At 43.7% G+C, this 21437-nt stretch overlaps 1 protein-coding gene across 7 annotated transcripts in view; it reads right to left on the reverse strand.

The window, feature by feature from the left end:
- The window catches only part of LOC100084468 (transforming acidic coiled-coil-containing protein 2), a 298341-nt gene that overhangs the window by 123842 nt on the left and 153062 nt on the right, over positions 1-21437 (reverse strand). For all 7 annotated transcript variants that reach the window (XM_029080506.2, XM_029080510.2, XM_029080508.2 and 4 more), the window contains exon 9: positions 18036-18176. In XM_029080506.2, the coding sequence (XP_028936339.1) occupies positions 18036-18176 (141 nt within the window). The remainder of the gene's footprint in view (positions 1-18035; positions 18177-21437) is intronic.

A 21437-nucleotide genomic window follows, 5' to 3' on the forward strand; every position in this document is an offset into this window, starting at 1 on the left:
TTCTCACCAGTTGGCAGAGTGAAACAACTGAGCAAAACCACCAGTAACCCTTGCCACCATCCTTTCATGACACCCAGTGTCTCCTCTTGGATGCCAGCCATGCACACAGGGTCATGGGGGAATCATGCAGCAGCAGTGCGCAGACTCAAGTGATAGAACTTTGGGAAACTTAGGAGTGAACTGGATGGCAGCCCCCTGAGGCCCCTCCTGATTCTCTTTACCACTGGGCTTGTTGGACTCTGAATTTTGCTTCTATGTTGCTGGCATTTATATTATTTCATCTTTCTCACTGTGTCTGTCACCAAACCCTGTCCCATGTTCTTTTAGACTGTGAGCCCCGGGGGCTACAGGCTGTATTGAATGCGTACCTGTGTATTTTTTTTGCAGCACTTAGTACAGTACTCTGAACATGGTAGGTGCTTAATAGATACTTCTACTGGTATCTGCTAGCTGGTTCTGGGCTGCCAACCGCAATGACTCCTCTCCTCTACACTATCAAGGAGACTCCATCTTGTCCTGCCCTCCATTCCCCCAGTGGGAAAGAAAACTGCTCCCAGCAGGAGGTCACCACAAAATCCAGGGGAGACTGGTATCTGCTAAGCTGTGTCTGGGACTGAGCCTCAAAGGGCCTGAAATTCTTCTTCTCTAGTTGCAGCATTCTACAGGTGTTGGGTTTTATTTGGGGTACGTTGCATATTTGTCCTTGTGTTTTAAGCTCTTTCACTGTTTTAGTGATGTTTCTGTCCCCAGTCCCCTCTATCTCCACTTTTATTCTTAGACTGAGAGACTCCTGAAGGCCAGGGACCATGTTTACCTCCTACCAGTGTATTCTTTCCCAGTACTTAGGACAATGCCCTGCAGTATTTACTCCTCCTACTACCAATATGGAGCAGTGAAGCAGGGATGAAGTTAAGCCGGGAGAAGATCTGGACTCAGGTGGTTGTACAGATTGCTGTAGGATTGGATTTGAAAGTTCCATATGAGAATTGGTAGGACTTCCCCAACTGTGCCCAGTGAACTAGGACATGTTGAGAATCACACTAACACCTAAGAGGGCTGAGGGCTCATACACCCGAACACACATTCTGCTCTAACATATGCATACATTTCATGTCTTGCCACTTGTCTGCTAGGTGACCTCAGATAAGTTACTTCACTTCTCTGTGTTTCTTTTTCTTCATTTGTAAAATGGGGGTTGAAGGTCTGTTCAAGACTTGTGTGGGGCAGGAACTATGTCTGACCTGGTTATCTTGCATCTAGCCCAGTGCTTAATACAGTGCTTGGCACATTGTAAGTGCTTAATAAACACTACTACCGTTATTATTTTTATTATTGTAAGCAAATTAGGGAACATTCTTCTGATAATGCAAGTTTGTGTGGTCTTGGTGTGCTGTGTTATTAAAGAAACTACCTGAGCACATAAGTGCATGGACAGCATAGGCTTGTGTGGTGTCAGAATAGGTGTGTATTTCAGAGTGAATTTTTACTTAAAGGGAGATCCAACTCTTGAGATATGAAAGAACTGGGTGTACATGTGTGTACATACACACATGTGTGCATGTGTGTGTGTGTGTGTGTGTGTGTGTGTGTGTGTCTGTGTGTGTGTATTCTCCTCCAAGAGGAAAGTGAAGTTTCCAACCTCAAACACTCTTTTAAACCTGGCCTCAGGCAGTAGGACCTGGTCCTTCATTCAGCTAAATGGTTCCAAGAAGAGAACTGCAGATCTCTCAGGTGGCCCACTCCATTCTTCACAAGCGGAGGGGGCAAGCGAAAGTCTGATGATCTGAAGTCTTGAGCCCACCCCCACTCAGATCCAAGAAACCTCAGAGGCTACCAAATGTCACCTCAGCCACTTCCTTCCCACCGGCCCGGCATCCAGGACAGCTGGAAGTTGAAGGCATCTCTACACCTGGTCCCAGAACTACTCCAGAGTTGTCCAATGTCTTGTCCCATTTTTGCTTTGGATATTTTCCTATTACTGAATTTCACCTGTTGCTCCTTAGCTCATAATCTCTCTAATGGTTGTCCCTTCCCATTGAATGTCTCCCTGCTTCCCTCCCTTCCCACTGCAGGTCAGGAATGTGTTTAAATGAGGGTGTCTAGAATTCCTCCAGTGCTTAGTACAGTCTTTCACAGAGTGTAAGTGCTCAATGCGTCTTTGTGATGATAATGATGATGAGAAGGAGAGAGGAAGAATGGAGGGAAAAAAAGCTGACATTCCCCTGATTTCCACGGTCTATTTTTCCAAAACCAAGTCATAAAGACTTTTCTATCACATTATTCCTGTCATTAACTTGTGCTTCAACACTACCATCAGTGTCTTGCACCACTGGGAAAAGAGATATTAAAATATTAAAATAGCTAGGCTTTCAGAAATATGCTCAAATCAATGCTAAACCTTTTGTTATATTTAATAGCTCAACAGCACACAGACATTAATACACATGAGAGAATAGTGGGTTTCCACCTTTCATAATAAAAAAAAATCAATGTCCTTCTTGGCTTGACAATAATGAATTATGGACCTACGAGAATGAAGAAGGAGCTCAATGCAGTGTGTCATTCAGCTTTGACTGATATTAAACATGAAGCTCTGAGCCCAGAAAAGACCCTATTCTGAAAGTGGAGGCGTGGGCTAACATTACATCATCCCACTGTAGAATCCTCTGTAATGCCTCAGGACCACAGATCATTAGTGGGCCACTATCCTCAATCTGCTCTCTCCACTACAATGCACTGACTAAGCCCAATGTTTCTTTAAATCTGCAGATAAATGGGTCTGATCATGAAAATACTCTTTGCAGAATCACGCATTTCCAGTGGAAAAAACAAATTATTCAAACCAGAAAGAATCAACCAAGATCGTAACACTGAGGCCTCTTCGGATGCCGGTTTGTTTTCCAGAAACCCAATAACCAATCCTGACTTAACAAGTATCATCTTCCAAATATGACTGTGGGCATGTCTGACTTGATGCTAATAAAAATGACCAGCCGAACAGAATCTATTCAAGATAAAGGCCGCTCGGTAAGGCATTGCCTCAGAGTTTAGAAGAAAGATCAAGCTGCTAGGTTAGTGAACTGCTAGATCCTGTCACAATAAAGGACAAAACTGACCCATGCAGCTTATCACTGATAAAATATCTTGTGATTTAAGATTGTATTCAGTGTGTTGCTAAGGGACAATTATCCCAATGCAAACTGTATGTAAGTTGGGCTCCACTGGAACCAACTCGTCAAAGCCTCAAGAATGACTATTATGGATGGCCTTTTATCTAAAGAGCAAATCTGTCATTCACAATTTTCCTCCAAAACAGCAGTGTCATCTGTGCTGTTTTTTCTGATGAAGAACAACAGAAGTGAAAATCCCACAAAATGCCCGGATTCAGACAAGCCCTGAATGAAAAACTGGGAACTCAGGATGATTTTTTTCAGCTACTACCCTGCTGTCAAGGTACTAGATGGGATATAGATAGCCCAGAATAAAATGAAGCAGCTTTGGTGTTAAGCAGGAGCAAACGAAAAGTAGAAGAATGCCAGGAGAAGTAAAACACATCTCTTCCTGCCATCCCTCAGCAAGATCAACATTGCATCTTTACCTGAACGGTACCAACATGGACAAAGACGCCGCACGCAGGCTCCCTGTCCAGTTTCGGCAGGCAGCCTGTGGGGTGGAACGGATGGTTACAGGGAGCAAAGACATTCTGCACTTACATCGCCTCCGAAGGTTCCCAGTTCAGACTGCTGGTCGGTGCCTGCTGAAGAGACTGCGACCCGCCCATCCTCAGCTTGCCCTGGAGTCGAAGCTAGCTGAAAGCAAGGCCAGCTTTCTTGTTAAATCCACCAGCGAGGGGACCTGGGAGAGCTGCCTGCTCGGGTTGTGATACTGCACTGCAGAGGGAAACAGCTGCTTGCATCAATGGCAGCTGAAGCCGAAACACTGGAGGAGCAGCTCCTCGCTTCTGAACTGGAGCCAGGATGTGTGTGTGTGTGTGTGTGTGTGTGTGTGTGTTTGTGTGCGTGTGTGGTCTAGGAGAATATTCTTTTCTTTAAAAATCCCAGCTCCTGTGCAAGGCACGGTGACGTCACCAGCCCCGAATGCACCATGCTCAAACCAGCTGTTCAGACGGTAAGCCCCGCTACAAAAAGCTGGGCCCCTGGCTTCTGATGCCAGCAAGGCTGAGGAGGTAAAGCTGCAAAACCTCCTTTCAAGCATGCATTGTCAGTGCAAATCAAAATGCAAATTGATTTGGGGACCGGCTCCTGGGTGCATCTCTTTTCATCAGCAAACACAATGATTGTTCCATGCTGAAAACCAACCAGGATGATTGGACACAAATTCAAATGGCCGTGATGGTGTCTGGAGCTGCCCATCCCTATCGGAAAAACAATGGAATCTCTCTCGGATGACAAATCGGAAGAATGGCATGGCAGCCAACACAGCAAGCCAATCGGCGAGTGTACGGGAAGCAGTTTGATTTGGAGATACTGTTACTGTTAACCGCTCAGATCCTGTAACCTGCTACCCTTTTAGTGACCTAGCTTTTTGGAGGGCTCACCCAGTAGATTAGGAAAGGCCAGTTGAGATATCACCCAGGAATGAAGCTGCATCAGTAAGAACATGATAGATTAAAATCCCCATGGAGAAAGAAACATTTCTTCCCAAATTCTTAATATTTGTCCTTTTTGGACTCAAAAACTTGCCATTTTCTAAGAATTCATCTGGTCATGGTCTCCAACCTGAAAGTTTGGGGATTGGAAAGGACAGAAAGCATTATCCCTAATAAAACAGTATATTTAGCCAACTAATAACTTCTCCTCAAGCATTATGAGTGCTCGAATATACCAAAAATGTATGTGACCATAAACATCTTCAACTATGCTACCAGCTATATTGGCAAAGAAGCACTTTCAAAAATATATGGGAAATGTCAATTATAACCTTACTTGATTAAACTTCTTATTTACCTAATTTAAATCAAGATAAAGATTTTTCAAATGATTTCTTAATCTTTTGTTTTATTAAAAAACATAAATATGCAATGCCCAAAGCAATGACTCCAAGATATTTGTTTTCCTAAGTTTTTAAAAATAGAATAAGGTCATTCAAATAGGACCCTTTGAAAGTCATGCATATTTATGTTTTTTAAGTCCAAAAAGGACTTTAGACTGTGAGCTCCTTGTGGGCAGGGATGGTGTCTACCAACTCTAAGACACTGTACTTTCCCAAATGCATAGTACAGTCATCTATCTGGATTAGAAATTCTTTAAAGGAATCTTTTCCATATATGTAACCCCTTCCCAGTGGGTTTGCATGGTTTGCAAAGATCTAATGGTGGTGTCAATAGAAACACAGCAAATCAAAACGTTCCCCACAATGTAACCATATAAAATTTCCTGGGAGTAATGTGGGCATTGACTTTCACATTAATGCAAAACTGGTGAATATGTCAATCTTGCCTGGAGAAGTAACTATCAGTGGTTAAAACTGAGAGGCTTTCTCCTGGAAATTACATTACCCGGTGGTTGTCACTCAGTTTCACCTGGGTGAGCCATGCTGCTATGAGATCTTGCTTATTTGTCTGTTGTCAAAAATGTCTGAGTAATTACTTCTGCTTTCCCAGAGAAGATCTCAAGTCGGTTCTGTCTTTTCAGGTTGGAAAACCCCTTTAGACTGTGAGCTCCTTGTGGGCAGGGATGGTGTCTACCAACTCTAAGACACTGTACTTTCCCAAATGCATAGTACAGTCATCTATCTGGATTAGAAATTCTTTAAAGGAATCTTTTCCATATATGTAACCCCTCCCCAGTGGTGCTCTGAGCAGGAAGGGCTGGAGAAATGGGTATCTGCATATGGTTCACTGCAAAAACTGGAGCTCTGAAATTTCAAGACCAGACTGTGCATTCAGCACGAGAGCAATGCATGCTTTATGAGCTTCTCACTGCCCTGATGCTGTGACCAATGCTGAAGCCTTTGAAAAGGAGTTGCAAGGCTCCCCCCCAGCATTTATGTCCATATCCCTCTACTCTGCCTCTTCCCCTAATCTGTAATTTATGTAAATGTCAGTCTCCCCCACTACACTGTAGACTCCCCATGGGCAGGGATTGTGTCTACCATCTCTACTATATTATATTCTCCTCCAAACTATTAATACAGTACTCTGCACAGGAAAGCGCTCAATACGTACTATTCATCTAATTGTATTTATTGAGCACTTAATGTGAGCAGAGCACTATACTAACAGCTTGGGAGAGTACAATGTAACAATAAACAGACACATTCCAAGTGCTTGCACTTGAGGATCTGCAGCTCTGCTGGATGAGCTGTTTGCGATCTCTTCCAAATGACCAAAGCGTGGGGAGTCCACAGAAGGGAAAGGAGTCCCATGTGATTTTCCCTTATTTTCAAGTAAGTTGAGAAGAAACCAGGCCTTGCCCCAATCGTAATGACTTTGCCAACTCCTTTATTGAGAAAATTGAAGCCATCAGGGTAAGCAACCCCAAATCTCCCCAACTCCACAGCTCCCTCCCACCTCATCATCCACTCTCTCATTCTTCTTATTATTAGTATAATTATTGATAATTGCATTTACTGTGCACTTACTGTGTGCAAAGCACTTGGGAGAGTACAATGTCACATTCCCTGCCCACAACAAGCTCAGAGTCTAGAGGGGAAGATAAATATTAATATAAATAAATAAATAAATAAATAAATAAATAAATAAATACATACATACATACATACATACATACATACATACATAAATAAATTACAGATATATAGAGAGAGATACATATGTGCTCTGGGAAAGGGAGGGAGGATGAATGAAGGAGCAAGTATGAGCAGCGCAGACAAGAATAGGAGAAGAGGTTCAGTCATAGAAGGCTTCCTGGAGGAGATGTGCCTTCAATAGGTTTTGAATTGGGGGAGAGCACTTATCTGTCTGATATGAGGAGGGAAGGCATTACAGGCCAGAGGTATGTTGTGGTGAAAGGTCAGTGGCGAGATAGATGCGATCATGGTACAGTCCCAGACTTCTCTATCACCGTGGATGGCACGACCATCCTTCCCGTCTCTCGGGCCCGCAATCTCGGTGTCACCCTTGACTCGTCTCTCTCGTTCACCCCACACATCCTATCCGTTACCAAGACCTGCCGGTTTCACCTTTACAATATCGCCAAGATCCGCCCTTTCCTCTCCACCCAAACGGCTACCTTACTGCTACGGGCTCTCGTTATATCCCGGCTAGACTACTGTGTCAGCCTTCTCTCTGACCTCCCTTCCTTCTCTCTCGCCCCGCTCCGGTCTATTCTTCACTCCGCTGCTCGGCTCATCTTCCTGCAGAAACGATCTGGGCATGTCACTCCCCTTCTTAAACAACTCCAGTGGTTGCCTATCAACCTCCGCTCCAAACAAAAACTCCTCACTCTAGGCTTCAAGGCCCTACATCACCTTGCCCCGTCCTACCTCTCCTCCCTTCTCTCTTTGTACCGCCCACCCCGCACGCTCCACTCCTCTGCCGCCCACCTCCTCACCATCCCTCGGTCTCGCCTATTTCGCCGTCGACCCCTGGGCCATGTCCTCCCGCGGTCCTGGAACTCCCTCCCTCCTCACCTCCGCCAAACTGATTCCTTTCCTCTCTTCAAAACCCTACTTAAAACTCACCTCCTCCAAGAGGCCTTCCCAGACTGAGCTCCTCTTCTCCCTCTACTCCCTCTACCACCCCCCTTCACCTCTCCGCAGCTAAACCCTCTTTTCCCCCTTTCCCTCTGCTCCTCCCCCTCTCCCTTCCCATCCCCTCAGCACTGTACTCGACCGCTCAACTATATATATTTCCATTACCCTATTTATTTTGTTAATGAAATGTACATCGCCTTGATTCTATTTAGTTGCCATGGTTTTTACGAGATGTCCTTCCCCTTGACTCTATTTATTGCCATTGTTCTCATCTGTCCATCTCCCCCGATTAGACTGTAAGCCCGTCAAACGGCAGGGACTGTCTCTATCTGTTGCCGACTTGTTCATTCCAAGTGCTTAGTACAGTGCTCTGCACATAGTAAGCGCTCAATAAATACTATTGAATGAATGAATGAAAAGGTTAGCACCAGAAGAATGAAGTGTGCAGGGCTGGGTTGTAGCAGGAGACAGTGTGATGAGGTAGGAAGGGACAAGGGGGTAAAGCGGTTTAAAGCCAATGGTGAGGAGTTTGAGGAGCAGATCTCTGCCTACTTGCAAAACCTACCCTTTTTACTCATGTTTCTGACTCCATACCTTTGCACCTTTTTAAAACACATGCACCCACTCTTCCCTACCAAAATCTGTCCCTTCATCTCTATTCAAACTGCCACCACACTGGTCCAGACATCTGTCCTAAACATCTGTCAGTCTCTTCACCAACCTCCCTGCCTCCAATCTCTCCTCAAACTTCACTCTGCTGCCCAGATCTTTTTACTAAAGTATCTCCCCACTCCTAAAAACCTCCAATGGTCACTCATTCTTTTGGTGCCAAGCAGAAACTCCTGACATTAAAGTACTCAATCAGCTCTCTTCTTCCTAATCATCCATTCTTCCCTCCCACTAAAACCCAGCTGCCCATCTTTGTTCCTTTCAAACCAACCTACTGACTGTAACTCGTTTTCATCTCTCCCACTGAGGACCTCTTGATCCAACCCCTGCCTGGAATTCCCTCCCACTTGATATCCAGCAGAGAACAGCTCTCCCCATCTTCAAAGCCCTTCTGAGATCACATTTTTTCCAGGCCTTCTCTGACTAATCTCTGACTGATCTTCCCACCTGTAGCCCCTGACTGCCACATCAGCCCTTCCATGCCCCTGAAACAAGAATGATAATAATAGTGGTATTTGTTGAGCACTTTCTCTGTGCCAGGCACTTTACTAAGTGCTGGGGTAGCTACAGGATAATCGGGACTCACAATCTTAATCCCCATTTTTCAGATGAGGAAACTGAGGCCCAGAGAAGTGAAGTGACTTGCCCAAGGTCACATAGAAGCCAAGTGGAAGAGCTGGGATTAGACCCCAAGTCCTCTGACTCCCAGGCCCATGCTCTTTCCACTTGGTGTTTCTCTTAAGTTAGCACAGCCCCCGTTGCATTGATGCTCATCTCTCTTTATTCTAATGCTCCATTTCTGTTCATCTACTGAAGTGATAATCTCTCCCCCAGGACTGTAAATCCTTGAAGGCAAGGGTTGAGTCTTTTAACTCTGAATTCACCCAAGCGCTTTAATAAGTGCTCTGCACGTAGTAGGTACTCAGTAAGTACCAGATGATGATGATAATGATGATAGGCTTTATAATAGGGAAGCAGTGTGGCTTAGTGGAAAGAGTACGAGTTTAGAAGTCAGAGGTTGTGGGTTCTAATCCCGGCTCCGCTGCCTGTCAGCTGTGTGACTTTGGGCAAGTCATTTAACTTCTCGGTGCCTCAGTTCCCTCATCTGTAAAATGGTGATTTAGACTGTGAGCCCTATATGGGACAACCTGATTACCCTGTATCTACCCCAGCGCTTAGAACAGTGCTTGGTACATAGTAAGCCCTTAAATACCAACATTACTATCATTATTATTAACAGGGGCATCAGGAAAATTTGTTTGCAACTTGTCCCCACATTCACTTTGCCCCTTGCTGCATCCCACCTCAATCCCCACTGGGTGATGACAACCGTGTTTGGGCAGTGGGGAGAGGAAGTGACTGACCAGAGAGGGTCCCTGTTCCACTAGAAATGTGAGACTGTCTAGGAAAGAGGTGGCTACCTGCAGGGCAACCAGGAGCAGCTCTCACTGACCCCCGCCCACAGTCCCCTTGAGGTTCTCATTTGCCACCCGGATCTCTCTGGGCAATTCCCACTCACCCAAGCTGCTACTTTTAAATGCCTGGTGCCCTGGGTTCCTGCTATCTCTCTGAGGCGAGTGTCCAAATATAAGTCGATTAGACTGTAAGCCCATCAAAGGGCAGGGACTGTCTCTATCTGTTGCCAATTTGTACATTCTAAGCGCTTAGTACAGTGCTCTGTACATAGTAAGTGCTCAATAAATACTGTTGAATGAAAGTCTGAACTGAGTCCCTGAGCTCTAGCCCCAAGCTGTATCTCTATCTCTGAACTGTAGCTCTAGACAGGGTCTCTAGACAGCATCCCTGAGTCGTGTCTCTGAGCAGACTCTCTCTCCAAGCAACATCTCTGGGCAGTGTCTCTGTTTTCTGAGCCCAGCAGTACCTATGGCTGTGTTCTCCAAGTCTGGTTGTGCCTCTCAGGTTTTTTCCTTTCCCTTTTATACCCTACCACCACCTCCTTCCACCGGACCCTACAAACCAGAGCCACAAATGTTCAGGCAAAATCAACATGGAATTTATGAACTTGTTGCTGATGGTGAGGAAACGGTATTCAGGAAACACAGTCTCATAATTGACAATGCAGGCAAAGCTGACTTTAGGCACTAAATCTTTGGGTCAGCTCAAAACGTTGATTTGTGGAGGGCTGCTCTCCACTGAATGATCTGAGCCCCACCTTTCCAGTTGAAAAACCAAATCGGTAAGCTCCATCGTCAGAAATATAATTTCTTATGATTTTACCTCGTTAGAGGACAATCATTAAATGACTCATCAACAGTCATCTGCAAACTTAAACTCACGACTTCCCACTGTAAGATGTCATAGACTGGGAACACTGATGGACAGATGTGGTGCCCTCACATCTTCAGTTAAGCTGGACAGATTTATTTCGGTCACTGCAGGTTGATGGTGTTCTGCTCTTAAACTGGTTTCCACCTATCAATGGGAGGACTTGTACGCAGTGTGCAGAGCTGGACTCTTTCTGTAGCCAAATAAATGTGCAGAGCTGACCTCCAGAAATATTAATTCTCCAAGGATTTTAAGAATAAAGGTAAGAATTCTTGGGATTCAAAGGTGTATTTACTGCAAGTTACGAAGTAAAACAATCTTTATGAACTGATTTTCTTTTGATAATACAGCTTTACTCTTGGTTCTGAACCACCACACTACATAAAATGCAGAACTAAGAAGAATGGCATAGATGGCATAGTGTAAGTATGGGCTTGGGAGTAAGAAGGTTGTGGGTTCTTATCCCATCTCTGCCACTTGTCTGCTGTGTGACCTTGGACAAGTCCCTTCATTTCTCTGTGCTTCAGTTACCTCGTCTGTAAAATGGGGATTGAGACTAATGGGGATTGAGACTATGAGCCCCAAATGGGAGAAGGACTTTGTCTAACCAATTCACTTGTATCCACTCAAGCGCTTAGTTCAGCGTCTGGTACAAAGTAAGTGCTTAACAAATACCAGAACTATTATTATTATTATGTGACGCATTAATTCCTCCGAAGCCCAAGATCTGTAAACTGTGCCTGGTGCTTCATCCAATTGCTGCAGGGAAGGAGAGATGAAGGGAGGAAGAGGTGGGGAGGGAATTTGCCTTCTGACACAACCAATCATTTGCAGATAGGATACCCAATTATGCAGGGGCTTTGGAGTGAGGTTGCACTGATGGGTGGGAATAGAAAGGGCCGAAATCTCTCCTCTCCTGCCCTAAATTCTGGGCTACTAAAGGCTGCTCCCCCTCACCTGGTTCCTTTCATTAATTGCAGCCAAACTACCCTTTCTTTCCTGCCCCAATTTTGTGCTGCAGTGGGTAAGGCAATTGTGGTTTCCTATCATAGCTTCTTCTTAGCTCTTTATGAAGTTAGAAATGCCTCTATGCTAATGCCATGCCTGGACTCCATGGCAACAAAAGCAGACAGGCAGCTTCTTACAAAAAACAAAGTGCCCAGGTCAGACTGGCTCATCACTACTTGGAATGAAGAGGTGGGATCAGCACTTACACTTGAGGTCTTCTAATATTGGCCTGTCTCTCCCGATTAGACTGTAAGCCCGTCAAACGGCAGGGACTGTCTTTATCTGTTGCCGACTTGTTCGTTCCAAGCGCTTAGTACAGTGCTCTGCACATAGTAAGCGCTCAGTAAATACTATTGAATGAAATACTATTGAATGAATATTGGCCTGTCCCTTTTCTTTTTCTTTTTTTCCTCTTTTAAGGGTAAAGTGCTACCACATGCCAGGCACTGTTCTGCTGGAAACAACAGTGGTGGAATATCAATTCACCAATCAATCCATCATATTTATTGAGTGCGCAATAAATGATCAATTAGCTATTATTGTGTGCAGAGCACTGTACTAAGCACTTGGGAAAGTACATTAGAGTTGGCAGACATGTTCCCTAACCCCAAGGAGCTTACAGCCTATTGTGGGAGATGGGCATTAATATAAATAAATAAATTATGGATACGTACATAAGTGCTGTGGGGCCGAGGGTGAGATAAATAACCCGTTGTTGGGTAAGGACTGTCTCTATTTGTTGCTGAATTGTACTTTCCAAGCGCTTCGTACAGTGTTCTGCACACAGTAAGTGCTCAATAAATATGACTGAATGAATGAATAAAAGGATCAAATCCAAGTGCAAAAGCAACTGGGAAGGGAATGGGAAGAGACGAAAGGAGGCCTTAGTTGGGAAGGCCTCTTGGAGATGTGACTTTAATAAGATTTTGAAGGTGAGGAGAGTGATCATCTGTCGGATAAGAAGGGGTAGGGAGTTCCAGGCCAGAAGGAGGACATATATGAGGATTTGGCGGCAACATAGGTGAGACTGAGGTACCCGTGAAATGTCGGCATTAGAGAAGTGAAGTGAGTGGAGTGGGATCTGGTAGAAAATCAGAGAGAGGGCAAAATGGCTGAGTGCTTTAAAGTCTATGGTAAGGAGTTTCTCTTTGATGCAGAGATGGATAGACAACTACTAGAAGTTCTCGAGGAGGAGAAGCAACTTGGCCTAGGGAAACGAGCACAGGTCTGGGAGTCAAAGGACCTGGATTCAATCCCACTGTGTCACTTGTCTGCTGTGTGACCTTGGGCAAATCACTTCACTTCTCAGGACTTCAGTTACCTCAACTGCAAAATGGGGATTAAGACTGTGAGCCCATATTTAATGTTGTTCTGTACTGTTGATATGTACATAGACTGTGTACATATCCATAATTTTTTTATATTAATGCCTATCTCTCCCTTTAGGCTGTAACTCCTTGTGGTCAGGGAACACAGCCTGACACAATGTAAGTGCTTAACAAATACATTTTAAAAAGGCAAACATGGATAGAACTTTTTTTAGAAAAATGATCTGGGCAGTAGAGTGAAATATGGACTGAAGTGGGGAGACAGGAGGCAAGAGGTAGGCAAGGAGGTTGATGCAGTCAGTAATCAAGGCAGGACAGGGTAAATGCTTGGCTTAATATGGTAGCAGTTTGGACAGAGAGAAAAGAGCAGACCTTAGAGATGTTTTGAAGGTTGTACTGAGGATTTGGTGACAATTGGTGTGACTTGAAAGATAAATCGAGGATAATATATGACTTGAGCAGGAGCTGTACACAACCCTAGTTTACAAAAAATCCTGTTTAAGTGAGGAGTGTAGATGGGGTGTGTGGTTATGAGCTAGGGGTATCCTTTCCGAACCCCTTGAACTTGAGTGCGATATAAGAAGCTATCAGCCAATTAGGGCTTCAGGATACATTGGTGGACTGGGCCTTCTTATCTTTAAGCATTAACCTCAAACTTGTATTTTAAAAACTGATCCTGTCATGCAAAATAGTGGGATTCACCTCCTCATGAAAATATTCAAGCCATGTTCTCCTGACTGCTCCTGATCCTGTAAATTCAAACCAGAAAGGCATGAGAAGTAACGATTGATTCTGGAGTTTCTCCAGTGGTGATTTTAGGCCAGGGAGACATTAGCATGAAAAGGACCCAGCTTGACTTTGTTAAGACAAGTTAACCTCACAGAGCTCAGTGCATAAGAAAACACTTTTTCTATTACCCCAAGCTGGTGATCATGACAAGAATGTCATAGAAGCTGAATACAATACAAAATAAAATCCTATATATAATCTCAAGGAGCTGTTGACCCTACTAATCATTGTATGTTATGAGTGACCAGAATGACATATCAAACGGGGAATAGTGGAAAGAGTATGGGCCTAGGAGTTAAAGGATCTGGATTCTAATCTCAGCCCTGCCACTTGCCTGCTGAATGCCCTTGAGCAAGGCACTTAACTTCTCTGTGCCTCAGTTATCTCATCTGTAAAATGGGGATAAGATAAGATTGTGAGCCCCATTTGGGACAGGTACTCTGTAAATCCTGACTAACTTGCATCTACCCCAGCGGTGAGAACAGAGCTTAGTTTAACAAATACCATTAACAAAGGAGAGAGAGAGACAGAGAGGGAATGTCTTTTTGCTGAATTGTATTCTTACTATAGCTTTTCTTACATTAAATTTGGAATTTTGGAATAAACAAGTTAAATGAGTCAATTACACTGCATTTTATAATTATAATTAAAAATAATAATTTTGGTATTTGTTAAATGCTTACTATGTGCCAAGAACTGTACTAAGACACTGAATCCCCATTTTACAGATGAGGAAACTGAGGCACAGAGACATTAAGTGACTTGCCCAAAGTAACACACCAGGTAGGTGGCAGAGCCAGGACTGGAACGAATCCATGTCCTCCGACGCCCAGTCCCGTGCTCTTTCCTCTATGCCAGGCTGCTTCCAAAAACTTCACAAAAGATGACATGGGACCCGAAGAGTCTCCCATTCCTTTCTTCCAAGAAAGTGGAAAAATAGTCCCTCCTGCTCCTCACCATAGTACCCCAAAAGTAAATGTCTGAGCTAGGCAGATGGTCTGAGATCATCAGTGCCCTTGATAACAATTGCATGGGCTCCTAGTAAACACTCCCAATCATGGAATCGCCCATCAAGAACAATGGCTGAGGCTCAGTCCTAAACCCTGATCAAAATATTTTTTCTTAGTAGTCATATGGCTCAACTCACCCACTTTCCTCCCTGCTGGGGAACAAAGTATAGCAAGAAAGTAGGCAGTCCAGCAGGGGTTCATGAGGGTAACACTTTGTGAAAGGCATGTGCCATCTTCATCCATGTAAACCAGCTTCCAGCAGGACTGGAATGTGGGTCCCTGACGCTCTTTCCAATGGCTCAACACAAGGACTACCCTCCCCATACAGAACCAATGATACCACATATCTTGCAAAATTAAGGAACAGAATCAAAACAACCTTAGTAGAGTGCTCTGCAAACAGTAACCACTCAATAAATATGAGTGCTTGATGAATAAAAAACCCTGAAAGCTGCTTAGCACCACACTGCATTGCTTGCTTCTAATAATAATAATTGTGGTATTTAATAATAATAATGTTGGTATTTGTTAAGCACTTACTATGTGCCAAGCACTGTTCTAAGCACTGGGGTAGATACAAGGTAATCAGGTTGTCCCACGTGGGGCTCACAGTCTTAATCTCATTTTACAGATGAGGGAACTGAGGCACAGAGAAGTTAAGTGACTTGCCCAAAGTCACACAACTGACACGTGAGGGAGCTGGCCCATGACCTCTGACTCCCAAGCCCGGGCTCTTACCACTAAGCCACGCTGCTGCTCTTATTTGTTAGGCATTTACTATGTGCCTGGCATAGTTCTAAGCACTGGGTGGAAGTAAGGTTGGAAACAGTTCCTGCTTAATCCCCACTTTACAGATGAGGTAACTGAGGCACAGAGAAGCAAAGTGACTTGCCCAGGGTCACACAGCAGACAAGTGGCAGAGCCAGGATTAGAACACAGGTCCTTCTGACTCCCAAACCAATGCTCTTTCCACTAGGCCATGCTGCTTCTCTAATCTGATCTGGAGACTGATAAAGAAGAAAAGTATGATTAAAGATGCCTTGCTTTTCAAATGCAGCTTTTCATAAAACCTGAAGGATCAGGCCAAATGTTGCATTCAAACTCATTTTCTAACTCTACATCCCTACAGAAACAAAGGAATCCAGATCTGTGGGATGATCTCAGATGAAATATTAGAGCCAAAAATTCTGTGTGATTTAATATAGTGGCATTGAGCCAGATGATCTTTTAGTCCATTTCCCTGCCTCAAACAGAACCCAGGATCCCCAGTCAATCTCCCATAGAATTTCTCACCAGGCCTGTCTCTCCTCATCTTACAAGATTTTGCGCCTGAAGGCTAATATTTATTGTATGCTCCCTTTGGCCAGAGTTCCTCCAAGAATCCTGACCACGTTAAATTCTTGTCAGCATATCACTTCTGTCCCTCCATTACACCAGGAGTGAATGTTGGGGGGAAGGAAGAGAGAGAGCGAAAGAGAATTTCATGCTTTTTTTATTAAAGTTCTTCTTCCCCACAGAGTCACTGTCTGACATTTGCCTGCCATAAGCAGACAAGACAATTTGTAGGTTATATTCCCAAGCAGCAACTCTTTAATTGACTTCTGCCCTTCCTATAACAGAAAGGGCTGCCAGATTGTACCATTCCCGATTCTAATCCTCTACTATTCCCTCAAGTGACCTGGTCCTTGCCATTATTGTTACCAGTCATTTTCAGGGGTAAATCAATCAATCAATAGATAGTATTTACTGAGCACTTACTGTGTGCAAAGCACTGTACTAAGTGTTTGGGTGAATTATCTGATTCCCCAGTGATCACAGCACTAATGTACATAGCCACAACATTTATGTACATATCTACAATTTACCTGTAATTTATTTATGTATTCATATTAATGTCTTTCCCCAACTCTAGTTTGTAAGCTCACTATGGGCAGGAATTGCATCTGTTTATTGTGATATTGTATTCTCTTAAGCATTTAATACAGTGCTTTCCACACAGAAAACGCTGGATAAATACGACTGAATAAATGATCTTTGCAGACACCAGACTTGAGAACAATGGGTTTTGAAGCTCAGACACTAAAATTCTAGTTCCATCCTCTTCTTTTTCCTTAGCCACATCTGGTTTGTCTAAAACACCTAACCAGCAGAATCTGAGGAATACCTGTAGTCAGTGGGGGAGGGTGGGATCATGAAAATGCCTGGACAAGAGTGATTTGGGCTCAATTTGTGAAATGACGTAATTTTTGCCACAGACATTAGATCCACCAGGTGCCCGGATTACTCAGACTGGATGATGTTGCCCTGCACAGCTGAGAGAAACATACATCTGAACATTTTGTAGGAAGCTGTAGTAAAACACTGGTAGGAACACCAAGCTACTGGAGCCCAACTGGTGAGAGCAGCATTACAAAGTTGAAAACACAGAGCTTGGCCTTCAAAAGAGAAAATTCTGTCATGGAGCTGAATTCATTAAATATAAATCATTTGGAAACCTGCCACTAGTTGCAGGATACAGGAGGGCTCTTCCCCTACTCTTCATCATCAATCAGTAGTATTTATTGAGTGCTATGTGCAGAGTACTGTCCTAAGAACTTGAGTCCCAGTGAATAATTCTCATCAGTGATATAAACTGATTTTCTAGCCAGCTCTTTCTAAAACTGGCAGGGAACTTATAATGCCCCAGCAGAAAAACAACAAAACCATTGCATTTATTTTGACCACCATAGCAATAAATATGTTTGTCTCCCCATTAGAAAGTCAGCTCCTTGTAAGCAGGAAACATATCACTTGGTTATGTTATACTTCCCAAGCTACCTCTCTTTGGAACTCACTGTCTGAAGCTGGCACTCAAAGCTGCCTCAAGGATTTTCAAACATGGCCAGTGAGGATGTGAAGTGGTGGCAAGGTCCAAGGCCCAGAGATACAGGTCCAGCGGGCTGACCACTGGCCTACATCTCACTCAGAGCAGGAGGAAGGTTGTGGTCACTACATGTGCGGCTCTAAGTGGAGACTGGGACGGGGCAGAGGGAAGCAGGAGAGCTGATATTAATATACTGATGATGGCCAGTCAGCCTCCACAGGCTACCGAAAGAGTAAAGGGGAAGGTCTGAGAACTGCTAAGCCCTCCAACAGAGAGCCCTAATCCAATCCACATGAGGGTTTTTCCACCCTGAATATGGCAAATGCTTGACTGCTGCCCAAACCTTGGACCACTCTCAACCCAATCAACTGGAATATCCCAGGAGGCAAGCAATTTACACAGTACCTTCGGAAATCCTGCGTCAGGGCTGTGCTTTGGGAAGAGGGTGTTTCTTCATCGTTAGTTGAGACAGAAGCCAAATATAAATGCTCAGAAACTGGGTGAACAATGTCTTTACTCTCCAGTACTTTAGTAGCCTGATCAATGCTGAAAAATAGTAGAATAATTATTTGCAATAAGATTTTGCTCATAAACAGCAATAATAATAAAATCGATCCAAACCATTTGACAATAGCCCTCTAAATGAACGACACTGTCATTATGCTTAGAAAACCTCTTTTTTGGAACAGTTATACTGAACTTTTTGGAGTTCTTTAAGACACCTCAGATCATGGGAGCAAGCCACAAGACTTTGCAGTTTTCAGAAAATGCTGATTTATTAAGACTGGTGGGAGAGAAACAAAAGGAAAAGTCATGGTACCACTAGACATTTCTCAAACAACTCAGATCTTAGAAAGCTTAGAAAACAGTTTTGAATGTTTACATACCACTGGGTACGTGGGCTTTGACATACACTACCAAACTACTGCAGACAAGCGAACTTCCTGAGATATCTATCTACATATCCATATAGTTATATAGATATTCAAATATCTAGATATCTAAGTACTATCCACCATGTAGATATATAAGCATTTATACTCCCAACTCAGGACACAGAGTTAACAAAGCTATTATAGCTTATCCAGAAAACAGGAAGAGAGAAAACAAGACTTCCCTCTTATAAATGTAAAGGCAGTCCAGTTGTGATTGGCTCTCGTTCCCAGATAATTATAGGAAATATAGGCCTCACACTTCTATTTCCTACTTTCACTTCAGTCCTTAACTTCAATTCCACCTCCTATAAAAGCTTGAATGTTTTCACAAACCGGTTTCCCAACTGATTTAGAAAAAAAGCTCAATTTTTGCTGCACACCGTTAGTAATACTTACATTGCAGAAAATATTACAAACAGCATGCAGCAAAAATTGAGCTTTCTTTCACTGAAACAAAATGTTAGAATCTATTTAAAAGTGTGTCCTTGAAATTTAATAGATATGCTCAGAGGAATTACATTTGAGAAAGTTCTGGATATGTTCCAATATGTGATAAAAAGAAATGTGACTAAGAAGGTTTGGGCCAATGACGCATCCTTCTAGCGATACAGGATGAAAAAGAAGCCTTACTTGCACTGACCTTGATGACAGAATGTTTTGGTGAAAGAGTGTCTTCTCCTGGACAGTCACAATAACAGACTTCTAGCAAAAATGCATAGGGTTACATCTCTACAAAGCCCTAAAATCCATCTATCAGTAGTATTTGCTGAGCACCTACTGTGGGTACAGATCTGCAAATCAATATTTGGGGGAGTACTATTAGTTACCACTGATCACTGCGCTCAAAATTGTTTTGCTCCTGATCGGTAAAAAAAAATAAGCCAGCTATATAAGGAGCCAGCACCTACAACCTAAGGCCACGAGTGTTATCTTGCAACAGAAAATAAGTTTGTTTTTCTCAATTCACAAAAACATGACCGGCAGGTGTGTACAGGAGAAATTTAAAAACCCATAGGCAGTTTTCAGCTGAGAGCGAGTCAATGTGGGGTTGATTTTCTCAAACCAAATCCAGGGTTCAATACCTACAGAACCCTCCCCACGGAGTGAAGATTCAAAGCCCAGTGGGGGATACAGACCCTCACAGAGATCCTGAAGACAAGATTTTTAGAGCTCAGCGGTGCAGTCATTAAAATTCTGAGAAGCAGGATGGTCCAGTCAAACTAGCACGGGCTTGGGAGTCAGGGGACTTAGGTTCTAAACCTGCCTCTTCCATTTACCTGTTCTGGGACCTAGGGTTAGTCGCTTAACTTCTCTGCGCCTAAATTTCCTCATCTTTTAAATGGGGGTGAAATCGCTTTACTCCTTCCCTCAACTCCTTCACTCCCCTGTCCCTCTGCACATCTCATACCACCAGCCTGCAACCCTGTATCATCTCCGCTTCTGTGTTTAAGCTGCAGAGCACTCCTGGTGGAAAGCCGGACACCGGGCTGACCTCATCCATTTTAAATTCATCCTTACCTGCTGTAACTCTGCACTCTCAATCAATCAATTGTATTTATTGAGTGGTTACTATATGCAGAGCACTATACTAAGCACTTAAGAAAATGCAATACAACAGAATGAGCAGACACGTTCCCTGCTCATAATGAGCTTACAGGCTAGAGGACAAACTCCACCTGACAGTATTATTTATCCATTCTTATTGACTCCCATACCCATTACCTGCACCAGCTGTTCAGACATATAAATCCCTCCTCAAAACCCTTGTCTCCCACAACCCCTCCCCAATCTCTTGCCCTCTAATGACCTGACCACATACTTTATTGATAAAATTGAAAGATCACCCATGAGCTCCCTAAAAATTTCCCCTGCTCCGTTCCAATCCCTCCCTCGTCCTACCCTTTCTTTGAATCTCCCATCTTTTCCAGCAGTATATCACGAGATCTCCTGCCTCCTCTTGAAATCTACCACCTCCAATTCTGACCTCACCCCTTTGCACCTTATCAAAACACTTACCCCCTCTATCATTCCCTCCATGATCTTGACTTTCAACTGTTCGATTTGCAATGGCTCCTTCCTATTGCTTTCCAACATGCTCATGTATCTCCTACCTTAAAAAACCCCTCCTTGATCCCATGACTCCCTCCTACCATTCCTCTCCAAACTCCTTGAGTGAATTGTCTACATACTGCCTACACCTCCTAGCCTCCAACTCTCTTTTTGACTCCCTCCAATCTGGCTTCTCGCTTCTTCACTCCAAAGAAACTGTCCCTTCTAAGATCACTGAAGACCTTCTTCTTGCCAAATCCAAATCCATCCAAATCCTCCCCAACCCCTCAGCTGCCTTCAACAATGTGGACCACACCTTCTCCTAAAATGTTATGGATAACATTCTCAGCCTCTTTTACAGATTCCTCTAACTGTGGGAGTCCGTCAAGGCTCACTCCTGGGTTCCTTTCTATTCTACATCTACACCAACTCCCTCAGATAGCTCATTCATTCCCAGAGCTTCAACTACCATCACTATGCAGATGATTCCCAAGTCTTCCTCTCCAACCCTGACCTCTCTCCTTCCTGCAACCTCACATTTCCTTCAGTGTATTCTACTAGGGTGTCCCACTGACAGCTCAAACCTAACATATCCAAAACCAAATTTCTCAAATTCCCACCCAAACCCTATCTTCTCCCTATCTTTCCCATCCCTATACTCCCTCCCTTAGAAGCCTATGCATTACCTTCATCTCATCTCTCTCATTTAACCCACATATTCAACCTGGCAATTCTATCTTCACCACATCAATAAAATCTCCCCTTTCCTCTACATTTAAACTGTTACTGTGCTGATGCAATGTCCATCCACCACCTAAAACTC

The sequence above is a fragment of the Ornithorhynchus anatinus genome, chromosome 16 (assembly GCF_004115215.2).
Source record: "Ornithorhynchus anatinus isolate Pmale09 chromosome 16, mOrnAna1.pri.v4, whole genome shotgun sequence".
In the NCBI taxonomy this organism is placed as follows: domain Eukaryota; kingdom Metazoa; phylum Chordata; class Mammalia; order Monotremata; family Ornithorhynchidae; genus Ornithorhynchus; species Ornithorhynchus anatinus.